General features: G+C 40.7%; 1 protein-coding gene across 1 annotated transcript; it reads left to right on the forward strand.

Moving 5' to 3' along the window:
* Positions 1-2,361: 2,361 nt before the first annotated feature.
* Positions 2,362-14,326, forward strand: LOC136097493 (heterochromatin-associated protein MENT-like). The gene is made up of 8 exons (XM_065829865.2): positions 2,362-2,405; positions 4,253-4,429; positions 5,511-5,594; positions 7,017-7,154; positions 8,899-9,016; positions 9,591-9,733; positions 12,217-12,384; positions 13,116-14,326. The coding sequence occupies exons 2-8, from the start codon at positions 4,262-4,264 to the stop codon at positions 13,515-13,517; spliced, it is 1,221 nt and encodes a 406-aa protein (XP_065685937.1). The 5' UTR covers positions 2,362-2,405; positions 4,253-4,261; the 3' UTR covers positions 13,518-14,326.
* Positions 14,327-14,329: the final 3 nt, after the last annotated feature.

Genomic DNA, 14,329 nt, shown 5'->3' on the forward strand with positions numbered 1-14,329 from the left:
AAAATGAAAGATGGGTCTTTTATCTTCCAGTGCAAATCTCAGCTTCATAAAATAATCCCTGACACCTTTGTGGTAGGCTGACCTCATGACAAGCAGAAATGGCAGACACAGCACACAATAATAAAGACAAGAACATTTACAGTGCTGGTGTAGTGTTAGAATTCAAGAGAAGTAGACAAAAAACTCCTGCTTTAGAACTGAAATGCAAATGCATCTGTATTTTTAAAAGTTTTATTTTACCATCAGTAACAGGCACATAAAAATCCCTTTTAAAATGTTACGTATAATCCAACACTTCAGAGTTCTATTGCAACAGAAGTGATACTTGATCTCATTTTCTTGCCGGGAGACATAGCTGAATGGGATTTCCTGCAGACTAGAATCAGTAATTTGACTTAGTCTAGTACTGATATTAAGTTGTGCTGCTTTTTACTAGATGTAACTAAAAGAAAACTGATCTTCAATAAATGTCCAAATGGCCCACTCAGAGTGGACCCTTTACATAGCACAGGTATGCGAGTATGACAATCAAACAAGCAGAAAGATACAACCTCATATCCGTGTTGAGCAAGATGAGGATGAACGATGGCTTCAAAAAAGGCCAAAATGACTTTATCAGTATGTCAGAGGAAAATGACCGGTTTTATCAAAGACTTTTTATGACCATCTGCCAGAGGTCAATCCACTTCAGGTCAACAGGTCAGGTGTTGTGATGCTGTGACACCTTGTTTCTACCATTCTGGTTACAGCAATTCACTATTTCATCTCAGTGTTTCCATCTGGCACAACAAAAACAAGAGCACCCCATTTTTGGCTGACTTGCTCCCCTTTGAAACTCCGCTCGTTCTTACTAAACAGGATCTTGCAGCAGCTGGAATATACCGCAAAGAGTGTCTACACAGTTTGGGTACTCTTTCTTCATTTTCCTGTACTTTTGGCCAATCTTTGCTGCTCCTACTAATTTAGCTAAAAAAATACACAGCAGGAGGTTTGGATACACAGTAGAAATACTTCTTAAGCACATAACTGAACATAATAGTGGCTAATACATATCTGAAGCAAGAAAATAAGATAGGTATTCCAGGCACAAAACCTGCACACACTTAAAAACAAAAGGTGTGAAAAAAGAGAGGCACATATTACCACTCTTGAAACCTTGTATAGCTTATGCACTGGTCAGATTTGAAGTAAATATAAGCACAAAAATGTAATTCTAATTCAAAATACAGATGCGTATACTTTATATTGATGCTTTTTCCATATAGTTTGACTGCATGCTGGTAATTGGTTTACTTTGCATGTGCCACACTAGTGGGCAGAGGCCATTCCTAACTAACCATAAATGTAGCAGAAAAGATATATAATGATCGCAAAGGAAATTTATCAATGCAGTTTAATCCAAGTCACACGGATAAGAGCAGAGTAAGCCAGCAGAATTGCAAATCACAATGGTTTAAAGTAAAACATTTGTGTACATGTAACTGTTTTGTATTACACGTTTGCTGATATCCAATTTTACACATTCTATTGTTTGGGCTCTCTACACCAATGCAACAAACAGTTTCAGTAAAAGAAATCATTACAAGCAGAGCTTCCAAGCAGTTTTGCAGCTTTTGATGGATGATCTAAACTCCCTCAACCCACCAAAAAGAATAATAAGCTCGGTCCAGTGCAGGGCCTGTAGGTACCTAAAGCACCTTTACCTCCTCTGCTAGGAGCAGCAGCCTCTTAAAACAACATCCACCAGTTTAAATGAGTCCAGTGTTCACTTTTGTTTCACCACTTATTTTAGGTGACTGTGGAAATACCTTCTAACCTTCATGATCTGCTTTCTGAAACAGAAGAGAAAAAATGCAAAATATCACAAAAAAAGGGCTTTATGTGACCTGAGGGCCACAAGTATTCAAATCATTCCCCTCTCAAATTTAGCCACAGAATGAATCAGACTAACACCTTATTTCAATATTCCCTTTTACCATATCTTTGAGATCAGTTCCTATTAATTTCCCCAGTTTGCAGAGTAAAAAGAAAAGGAAGCTGTGAAATTATTTCAACATGTTCCTTGCCAACGCAGGGTGGTTGAATTATTTTCTTCAATTCCTGCATTTTTACAGGCCAGATGCCAAGGTTGTGGAGGCTACCTGTGGGAGAAAGGCACATTTGCCTTCAAGTTTCAGGATATCCACCCAAAGACAGTGGCCTTGAATTGAGCAGGTCTCTCCAAGTTCTGAAAGCGGGTGATAGAGAGGAGAAGTAGGACATGCACATTAATACAAGATGAGGATGTAGAGAAGAAAAGGGAGGTGCAAACATTTCTACATTTCCAAAAGTATTCATTGTTTCACAAACCACCACAGATCCCAACTGAAGACAGATCTTCACTCTTCTCTCCCTCAGGATTTCAGGTAGTGTAAATATTCATATCAAACAACTGGCTTTATTTTGGAAGCCTTACAAATTCACGTTAAATTACTTGGAACAGAGTGGTTAAACGATGGCTTAAAAGTCATGCAGAGGAAAGAAGTGCTAATTTTTTAGTATAAAATGTAGCCCTTAGGAAAAACCTGTGCCAAGGCACAGTGGTCAAAATGCAATTGCAGGTGGGGCAAAATCTACACAGCCTGGGATGGTAGAAAGTTTCCTCACTTGTAGGAAGGGTGCCTTAATCACCAGGCTACTAGACAATTTAGGACTGGAGGACTAAGAACAGGCTGCAGAAGGGAATATGCACCTATTGGTGTTGGAATTAAACACACAAGACAGTACGACTCTGTAGCACAGTGTTCTGGATACTCAGTGTGGGGTTTGTTGGTTCAAGTCTCGGCTTTATTACTATCAAATAACTACTGGATCAGACTTTTCCTTTCCCAGATGACTGAATTGGCTAGTAGACCAGTGAACCTCACATGTTCTCTTTCTCAAGCCTGAGAAATGCTTAATTGCTCCATGCGGATTCAGTTCAGGTACCCTCTGGAGACATCAGTTTGAAATTCTTCAGGCAAAAATGTTCAGCTCAGCCCGGTTCCCTAGATATGCTTTGGGAATATCAGCATCTCCACGCACAGCAGTAAGAGATTTCAAGGTCCCAAAAATGCTTAGGTATGAGCTAGGCTGCCGGGCATTCACCTCTGAAGTGCTCCTGAGAATGCCCCAAGGCAGTGGTGGAGCCCTGGAAAGCTTTGAAACCAAAACTCAAGGATGTCAGAGACTCTGGGCAGCTCTAACACTGCATGGCAGGCAGCTTTGAGGACCGCGGTTTTTGATTAAACATGTAAATTGTGGGTGAAGATAGATTTAAATGTTGATCTAATGCTTAACCTTTCACCTGATGCCACCTTACACTGACTTTAGTATGTTTTAGTAGTCCTTACACTGGTGAAGGCAATGGAAATTTCTGAATTTATCCTAATATTTGTCAATGGTATTAGATTGATCTAAAATCTGCTAATAAGCAGCACAGGTTTGTTCCAGATCCATGTATGGAAAAATAGTTTATTCCTGAGGCTGGATTTTTTTGTTTGCTTTGGTTTTGTCCTGTAAAAACATACTTGGAAAAACAAGCAGAAAAAGGATGCAAAATCTGTACATTCTGATAAGCCTGGGAAAAGGTATGGGAAAAAAACAGGGAAAATTTGTTGTTGTTTAAAAGAGGAATTATTTGAGGTTGTATGTAAGATAGAAGAGTTAACTTGAAAAAGAGTAATCAGTAAATTCAGCTACAGCTTCAAATGTGGGTTTACCTACATCAAGAACACAGAAAAATCTATAGATCTCTGGTATCCTTCAAGACACATGTAGTGAATTTCATGGATCCACCATGCTTTTTTTTCAGCAGAAAATAATAGCACAGGAAGTTTAAAGAAATAGAAAAAAGCTCAAAGCAGCACAGTGAGAAATTATTCTTTTTCACTCCCACAGAACTGAAGAATAATTCTATGAAACTTAAGCAAACGGGTTTTTGAAACAAGTCTGGTCCATGAAAACATCGCTAGCTAAAATTGTGCTCATCTAATGAAACATAAATAAAAAAGCTGAGGACATTGAGGAGTGGTGGGAAGGGAGAAATAATGCAGGTCTTAAAAAGAGACTCACTAGCTGACTGTATTCGGTCCCTGTGCAGTATTTTACCCACTACAGGAGCATCCCCTCACTGTATTTGAAAGGGTGCAGGAAATCTCCCACTAGCAGCTTTGTATTTTTAAAAGAAGTGAAGAAGCAGTCATCACCTCTCTCTGACACTCATTTGTTTCAGGCTGCATCAATGGAGTCTCTCTCGGTGTCAACCAACAGCTTCACTCTGGACCTTTACAAAAAGCTGAATGAAACTTCCAAAGGCCAAAACATCTTCTTTTCTCCTTGGAGTATTGCAACTGCTCTCGCCATGGTCTACCTGGGTGCAAAAGGTGACACTGCAACCCAGATGGCTGAGGTAAGCTCTGAAATGTCCAGTATAACACCTCATATAAATTGCATTATTCTTCTGCCTGTGTGGAACAGGAGGGAACAACATGGGAGAACAGTGTCCTGCCATAACATTGGTGGAAGAAATAACCCCACTCAGGCCACCAGCATCTCTGCAGGCCACTGTTCTCCTCCTTCATTTCTAACACCTCCCTGCTCTGCACTACCCCTGCCTTCAGCTTACACCTACAGCTCCCAGAGCATTGCAAGTGTCTGCCAGAGGGAAGACACTGACATTAGACTCTACTGGTGGTCTTGCTTTGAACTCTACCTTTTATTTTAATTGCCCGTTGAGCATGATAATTCACCTAATATACTGCTCAAATAATCATAAAGAGACATCTTTAGTAGCAAAATTAATATGGAGATAAAATAATCTAGAACAGGGAGTCTTAGAGATTAAATCACAGTTTCTAGACCCCCCCGGTGGTTCTGGCAGCAGTGTACCTGCTTTCTCACACTGCATCCCAAGTTAGAAAGCTCTCCTGAACACGTTTGGCTGCACTGGAGCACTACAAACACCTTTGCTTGTGACATAGCTTGTCCATAAATAAGGTGATCCTCCCATGAATAATGGAGACATAGTGGTACCGAAAACATTATTTCACTTTTGCACACTGTTGCAGAACTTTTCAGTCTTGTATTCTTTTAGGTTATACGCATTTACTTAAACAAATTAACCATAGAATTTTACATTTTTCTCCCAGTGGTAAGACTCTAAACTGCACTATGTTCTTCGTTGTGCTTGGTCATGATCCTAAGATCAATTCCATGTAGCCAAGCATGAACCGATCATTTATCTAATAAATTCATATTTGAGCCATAATATTGGTCCATTATTAAGCAGTAAATGTCACTAAAATCTATATAATAATGAGTCACAGAAACAAAATCAAGAGTAAGGTCTTGTCCTCAATAACTTGGATAGACTGACTATCATTGAGCGTGGCTGGTGAATTACCATAGAAAACGAACATAATTACATAACCCTTGGATACACTTATCTTTAAAAAACAAGCTGTATTTATGAACATTTATCATTACCACAGGTTCTTCATTTTAACCAGACTGCAGTAGAAGAAGGTTCATCTGAGACAGCAAGGCCTTTGGGGAAACCGAAGAAAAGAAAGATGGTATTTATTACAACAAAAGACTCTGAGAAAAAAATCTCCAAGAAAGGGATACTTAATCACAACTGCTGCTTTAGCGTTCCAACATTTGCTTGTCTTCAGTCTATATCTACTGTCTCATTTCAGTAAGAACTATACATATAAAAAGTGAATAAGGAGATGATGTTACCATAAAACTTATTAACTCAGGCCTTCAAAATCTGAATTGAGACACCAACATAATTTTGATCGGCCCTAATACTGTGTTACTTGGTTTTAGATGGTCTATGGTAAGATCAACAAATCAACTGTTCTAATGTGCGTAGGACAATTTTATCTCTTATCAGTTTCAGGTTGTGGTTTGTTGGGGTTTTTTTTCTGTAGTGAAAAACGACTACTACGTTCACACCTGACTGCAGCTCTACTCATTAAACTCCCTTCCACCTTTTTCATGTATGGACACATCAGGCAAACAAAATTCCACTTTAAGCTAATGCATGCTGATTCACCTTGTTCATCAGCTCCCCAGAGACTTGCCACCGGGAGGAAATGCCCAGATCTTTTTCATCAAACAAACTCCCTAAGCACCAAAAGGCCTGTAAACTCAAACAAGCCATGTTTGTTTAGCCTAGGAACTAAAAGAAAGCTCAAACAAAATACATTAGACAAACTTGAAATAAAAGGGGCAAGGAGGTGATATTCTCTCCCTAGGTGGTGGGGGATGAATCTTCAAAATGAATCATTACATTCACATTCATTTTAGCATTCACTAACTTTCTGAGTTGTGGTAAAGTCTGCCTAATCTGGTCCTTCAGACAGTTCCCTCCATTACCTCTTCAGTCTGTTCCCATCCCCTTGCAAAACTCAGTGTCTCCTACTCTGCATTCTCTGGCTATCAAATTATTTCCCAGGTGTCCTTGCTAGTAGCCCACATCTCAGCATAAGTAAGAAAAGACCAGAGCAAGGAATGCCACCTGATCAACCTTACGACAAGTCACCCTGAGTCAGCGGCACAGACTCGCAATGTCTTATGTGCAGGGCATGGTACGTGCCTTGGAGGAGGGGACTACACCCAAGCAGCTGGTGGGGGGCAGCTGATAGGTAGCAGGTTATTCATCCATTAGGAAAGCAACAGCTGGCAATAGCTGGCAAGCAAGCTCATGCTCCCTAAAATCATCAGCATTGACATCCAGAACAAGCTCCCTCCAAAATCCAAACAGCAACAACAAAATTCATGTCAAACAGAGAAAACCTAATAGCTGGTAAGTATACATAGTGCACAAACATGCAACATACTCAAAAACCAGCTCCATCCCCTGAAATTCCTTTCTAATTAAAAGAACCCGGACATTTAAAATAGATGCAGATGCAGCAGATGCAATACTTCAAACAGAAAAAAAAAAAACAACAAACCCAAAACCATACTAATTGGTGTCTCTTTCCAAGGATTCTGAGCACAATCAAGCTGAAAACATCCACTCTGCTTTCAAAGAGCTCCTGTCTGCCATCAACAAACCCAGAAGCACCTACTTGTTGAAGAGTGCCAACCAACTGTATGAGGAAAAGACCTACCCATTACTACCTGTGAGTTGAATATCTCTCCTTGAGAATATTTTGACATTAAGAGGGGTTATCAATACAGATGATAAAAATTTTCCAAATGATAGGACTGTGGTTTCAGTGAGGACATGATGACAGCCATATGGGGCTAGTATCACATAGATAAGAGGTCCGTCTATGTCTAACAGTGGGCAGCAGTTTAGGAAGAACAACGCATGCTGTGTAGTGATGTTTATCCAGAATCTGCTGTGGTCACCAAGCGAACTGCAGCTCAGGATCTTCCTAAACCAGAGTGAATGTCTGCTTAATAGACCTTGATGGCCTGTTCTCTCAGGAAATTTGCAGACTTTCCTTTTGAATGTACCGCAACCCTCAGCACGAGGAGTTCCACAGCTGAACCATACACTGTAGGAAGCACCTGATTTTGAGCCTGCTACCTGTTGGTATAATTTTTGGCTCATTTTTCCTCTAAAGGATGCTTTTCCACATGTCTGGTCATCCTAGTCCCCTGTCTCTGTATCTTTTAAACTTCTGAGGCCAGGGAGGCCAGAGCTGCACAGAGAACTCAGACAATGGTCACACCCCAGCATTATACAGTTGTATTCTAATATTCTCTCTTTTGTTCCCTACTCCTTCATTTGTTGATCTTAAAATGGTATTTGTCTTTTGGGCCACTATTGAGCAGATTTTTTTTCTTGCAGCTGTCCATTATATCTTCAATATCTCATTCCTGAACAGAAATTATCACTCCCTGTAGCATCCCCTTCACTGGGAGTTCCACATCATTTACAAATATTTTAATATAGATATTTTCATGTAAATATTTAGAGCTGTATTTTACAGAATAAATATTCTACCACAGATGCCAGCACATATCCCTGTGGTAATAACTGTGAACCCTATTTCCTCCTACTCTGTGTTTCCAGTTGTTTGAAGAAAGAAGACCTATCTCTGTAGTCCTATGCCTGCTCAGGCTATGGCGAGAAGTCTTACAAAATGCCTTTTGGTAACTCAAATAGACTGTAATGGCTCAACCTTATTATTCACATGTTATTCACCTTCAAAAAACTCCCAACAAATTTGTGATTTAGGACTTCCTATTACAAAATGCTGTTGACACTCCTCCAGTACTTCATGTTTATCCATGCACCCACTAGACCTATTCTATTAATTCACTCCGTACAGACTCATGAGTTTGTAATCACCTGTATCTTTGACATCTTGTTTAAAACTGACGTTATATTAATCATCTTACAGTTTCTTGGAAGGTGGTTTTGAACGAGATTAGTATTCTTTGATCTTGGAGTTTCTTTCACCCTCCTGAGTAATTAGTAATTTGTTCTTCTGAATGCTTATTGCTCATTCTCTCCATAATCTCACACGCTTTACAGAGAATGTAGAGAATTTCCTGCTGGGAATCTCCATTAACTATTTAATGGCAGACAGCAATGCAAATATTTACTCTGCGTTTCTGCCATGACTTTATTCTGCCATAATACTCCCTTTATACCTGATCCTTCATTGTCCTCACAAACTCTTGGCATGTTCCGCACCTCTGAAGCAAATCTAAAAACCTTGTTTTGACTTTATATGAGACTATATGCAACTATTCTTCCCTCTTGTGCTGAGCTCTATATCATAAAGCAGACAAAAAAGTATTCAATTTATGCATTAGTGGATTGTATAATCTGTGGAAGTGATTATTTCTAACATTTTTATAACCCAAATTTAACTAAATAAGCATACATTTTCCAATTTTGTCTTTCAGAGATTCTTACAGCTCATTACAAACTATTACAATGCAAAGCCACAAGCTGTAAACTTTAAGACAGCTGCAGAACAAGCCAGAGTGCTGATCAATTCATGGGTTGAAAATGAAACTGAGAGTAAGTACTACTACAATACCTTTTGTCTTGTTTCACTTTCAAAGCATTTGTATTTCCACATATATTGCTCTTGCAGCCAAGGATCCATTAAAGATGGGAATTAGGGGAGGCGATGAGCACAGTGCAGTTAAATGGTTTGAAGAACGTCTCTCTCCAAACCTAACTGCTGCTCTTACAAGGTCCTTCCCTTGATTCTTCATGCTGTATGTGGCCTCTTCTGAATTATTTCTCTTTAGAGGGAGACACAGGTAGATACTTAGTTGCTCCACTCCGATTAGTGAAGGTTTTACGTCTGCATTCTTCTGCTTGCAACCACCTTCACAGAACATCCAAGCTATTCACATTACCTGCTTTGCAATGTCATTTACTACCAAAATTGCAATAAATACCTTAATAACAGAGAAATGCTTCAAAACCCATTTTTACCATATGTGTACCATGAAAAATGTACACTAAAAAAACCTTCCAAATGCAAACATTTTTGCTAGATAGGTAGGCACAGAGAAGGCACAGTTAAAATTGGGGAGTTACACAGTGACGCTGGAATAACAGTCCTATTTGTCTGATTTTGAAGGGAAAATCCAGGATCTGCTGCCTGCAGGATCTCTCAATTCTCGCACTGTATTGGTCTTAGTAAATGTCATTTATTTCAAAGGAAACTGGAAAAAGAAATTTCTGGAGGAAAATACTTCTGAGATGCCCTTCAGATTAAGCAAGGTAAATTCCTTGTCTGTGTGCCTATTGTCATACATCAATATGTCTATTACAGAAGGGCAAGAAATCTCTAAACATCTCACCTGCATTTCATATGCCACTGCAACACTACTCACTGCTGGTCATGTGGTATAAACTCAGTGAGAACGGCAATTGTGAAAATAAGTCAGCATTATCTTATTTACAGATGGCCATGAAAGTATGATTTTCGCTTTAATTAATACCTCTTCAGTATCAAAACAGTTGAGAAGACTATGGTTAAGTAGCTTAAGGACAAGAGGACATTTCTGTAAGTACCAAGGTCCCATTTTCAAAAGGGACTGAGTTGCTTTTGAGAGCAATGTTTACACACCTCTTCTCTGCCTTTCAGAAACAGTCTGTACTCTGAGTTCAAGGAAACTGAACCAATTCTTCTTTCCTCACACACCCTGGGCGTTGCCTAAAACCTCAGAGGGAATTTTCACGGGGGTTTGTCATTTTAGCTGAGTGTGTGTGGATGATGTATTCAGTACACACTGAGGGCACGTTACTGAGCTAACAGCATTTAAACAGTCATGCACTGACGATTCACAGTAGCTGACTGCATGCGTATTTTTGGACTGTGTCAAAGGCAAGCAAAAATATTTGTCAATGGAAGCATACATCTTGTTTGACTGAGATTATGAGTGCAAATACCTTTTGTATGCCGAGCAATGTGAAGCAATTGTGTTGATGATGTGACTGTGTATCCGAAACTACTACACTACACGTGCGGTTTTAGGATCTGATGTGGTACATGGTTGTGCTGGGCTGAACTTGACTGGGAGCTAGGTGCCCAACAAGCTGCTGTATCTCCCCCTTCTCAACAGGACAGGGGGAGAAAAATATAATTAAAAACTCATGGGTCGAGATAAGGACAGGGAGATCATTTACCAATTACCATCATGGGCAAAACAGACTCAGAGAATTTTTTTTTTTTTTGTCAATTAACCAGAGTAGGATGAGAAATAAGACCAAATATAAAACACCCTCCACGCAACCCTTTCTTCCTCCTCAGCTGAACTTCTCTCCCAACTCTTCTACCTATCCTCCAAAGCAGAGCAGGGCACAGGGAGTTGGGGTTGTGATCAGTTCAAAGGTTTGTCTCTGCTGCTCCCTCCTCCTCACACTTTTCCCCTGCTCCAGTGTAGGGTCCCACCCACAGGATACAGTCCTTAATTTCCAATGTGAGTCCTCTCACAGGCTGCAGTTCTTCAATAATTGTTCCAGTATGCGTCCTAACATGGGGTGCAGGCCTTCAGGAATAGACTGCTCCAGCGTGGGTCCCCTGTGGGGCCACATGTCCTGCCAGAAAACTTGCTCCTGTGTGGACTCCTCTCCTGAGGCCACAGGTCCTGCCAGGAGCCTGGTCCAGCACAGGCTCTCCTGGTGTCACAGCTCCCTTTGGGCATCCACCTGCTCCGGTCTGCAGGGAGAGATCTGGTCCACCACAGATCTCCATGGGTTCTAGGAGGACAGTTGGCCTCCCCATGGTCTGCATGGGAACCTCTTCTCTGGTGCATGGAGCACCTTCTGCCCTCCTTCTTCATGGACCTTGGTGTCTGCAGGGTTGTTTCTCTCATGTTTTCTCACTCCTTTCTCCCAGCTGCTATTGGGCAGCAGTTTTCACCCATTAATAAATATGATATCAGTACTTCTCAGCCTTGGCCAGTGATGGGTCTGTCCTGGAGCTGGTTGGAACTGGCTCTGCCTGACATGGAGGCAGCTTCTGATGTCTCCTTACAGCAGTCATCCCTGCAGCCCCACCACTGCCAAAACCTCACCATGTAAACCAAATACATTGGTGCACAGAGAGGTTTTAATTCATAGGTAACAAAAGTCAACAAACATAAACTTTTGCTCTCAAATGTAACTCACACATAAAGGATAGTGGACATATTAGTAAAAGCTCTGTGAACATAACAGGAGTTCAGAGGACTACTGAGTAATCTAGTTTCATCTGGTAATCCAGTTCTCTATGGTTTTGGTAAGAGGAAAAGCCAGCACAGGTCATAGAAAATATGGTTCAGAGGCAAAGTGAGACAATCAGCATTGCCTGGATGGATAAAACAGGCAAAAGAGTTGACAGCATCCAGTGGAAGAAAGTCAACGTTTTTCCCTCCGGTCAAGGTCCTCACTCCAAAAGCGTAATATTTGGGAGAAAACACGAAACAAAGTAGTCATTTGCTTATCAAAGCTATCTCCTTTATTTAAAAATGAGAAATATATTGCAAGTGATTCAGTTAGCAGGTATGTGTCTATGCCAATTTTTTGTAAATATCACAATGACTTTGAAAAGGGGGTGTACATGATACTGTCCAAGGGAAAGGGTACTGAGTAATGTAAACACTGCTCAGTATTGTATTTGTTTACAAATTTTTGCTTTGAGTTCAATGAAGAAAGTAATCTTTATCAACAATTTTAAGGACTGAAGTAACACTATTTTTTATGTCTGATTTTTTTCACAGACCAAGACTAAACCAGTACAGATGATGTTTCTGAGACATACATTTTTGATACTCCATGAAACAACCATGAAATTCAAAATCATTGAGCTGCCATATGTGGAAAATGAACTCAGCATGTTCGTTTTCCTACCAGATGACATCAATGATAACACGACTGGTCTGGAGCTGGTAAAACTGACCTACCATTTCATCACATACTCTATGAGACAGTAACAGAAACAGATGAAAGAAAAAGAATGAGCATAAAAATCATAGTAGAATAGGTTCTGATGCATGCATACTTCATTTCATAAATGGTAACACCTTGGTTCCTCACGCCCTTAGGATTCAGGGCATCTGAAAATATTACAAACATAGTATTTTACTTAGGGGTACATTGAAAAAGCATGTCCATACAACTGTCTTAGCCTACTTTGTGTCCCCTTTCCTATTTTTAGAATAGCATAAGGAAAGGAAGGACCAAATCCAAACCACAGTGCCCTAGAGTCATCTTCTTCTGAGGGCTGTATTGATTCATTTTTATGTCACCTGCAGTCTGAATTTGCACCTGATATTTTGTGGTGAGGTTTCTCAAAGTAAGTGTTGACTACCCTGACCCAGAAGGTATCAAAAGTCATTCATGATCATGCCAGGATCAGTTTAAGATTCTTAACAGATCAGGGCAAATATCTTTTTACTTGTACATGAGGTCCCATGCATTCCACTTATTTGCCACTACTGAAAAATCAACCATATAGAAACATAGATAGCGCCTATTAATATCATTATGAGTCACACATTGCAAAAAGGCAATACTCTTCACACCAGGAGAAAAAAATAAACACCGTTCAGGCCTAAACCTCACCACCTTTAAACAAATAGAGTATAAGTCACTGACACTCTGATCTCACTCATTGCAGGTTGAAAGAGAGCTGACCTATGAGAAACTGGCTGAATGGACCAAATCAGCCAGCATGACGAAAGCTGAAGTGGATCTGTACCTGCCCAAACTGAAGCTGGAAGAGAATTATGACCTTAAATCCACTTTGAGCAGCATGGGGATACGAAATGCTTTTGACCCCACTCAAGCTGATTTCACAGGCATGTCAGCTAAGAAGGATCTTTTTATCTCAAAAGTTATTCACAAAGCTTTTGTGGAGGTCACTGAAGAAGGTACTGAGGCAGCAGCTGCCACAGGTGTCCTGGTGCTGAGATCAAAAGCACCAGTAGTGACTTTTAAAGCTGATCACCCTTTTCTCTTCTTCATCAAACACAACAAATCTCAAACCATCCTCTTCTTTGGTAGACTCTGCTCACCCTAGTCAGAGTTACTCCTTGCCCTGCAGACCAGGAGATACTCACTTGCCAGCTCAGAGGCAAAGTGCAAAACCTGAAAACTCCTGCTGCCACTGAGAGGAGTGGGACCTGAACCCTTTTTTTCCATCTGATCACACACTCCAGGGCCCTGGGGCACAGCTCCACCTGTGTTTCTCTCCTACCCCAAAGGGACAACCATGGCAGTGGGGAGCACACAATGCCTCGCATCTGTAGAGCAAACTTGGTCACCATTCAGATCAGGCCCCCTAGTGTAGCTCTGTCCCTTAACCACTACCAGCTATGCCATTTCTAACCCTTCCCCTCACAGTGATGTGTATGTATGCCAACACAGGTCTTCTCCTCACCCTTACGACTAGAGCCCCGTATTCACATGTGGTCTTGGCACTTAGTCCCACTCTGCAGCAGTTAGACCCTACTCCTGTTTAGCCCTTCTTCATAGGTCCTTGCAATACAAGGCATGTGGCCCTCGCCTCCCTTCCACATCCCAGCTCTGAGTCTTCATCAGCTCCTGATTACACCTTCATTGGCATCACGCGCCACTCTGCTGATTCCTTAGATGAAAACAAAACAGAAGAACCACAAACAGGCAAAGAAACCCACACACATGAAACAAACAACAAAAATAAATAAAACCAACCAAATAACAACAAAAAACAAAACCAACCAACAACAACATAAACACACACAGACCAGAGAAAAAATAGACCTCTGTAAGGGCTATTTACTGCACTCAGACCCTCAGACATGTGAGGAGGAGGGGCCAAAGCCCGTATGCTCTCCGGTTACAGCAACACCT

This window comes from Patagioenas fasciata, chromosome 2 (genome assembly GCF_037038585.1).
Source record: "Patagioenas fasciata isolate bPatFas1 chromosome 2, bPatFas1.hap1, whole genome shotgun sequence".
NCBI lineage: Eukaryota > Metazoa > Chordata > Aves > Columbiformes > Columbidae > Patagioenas > Patagioenas fasciata.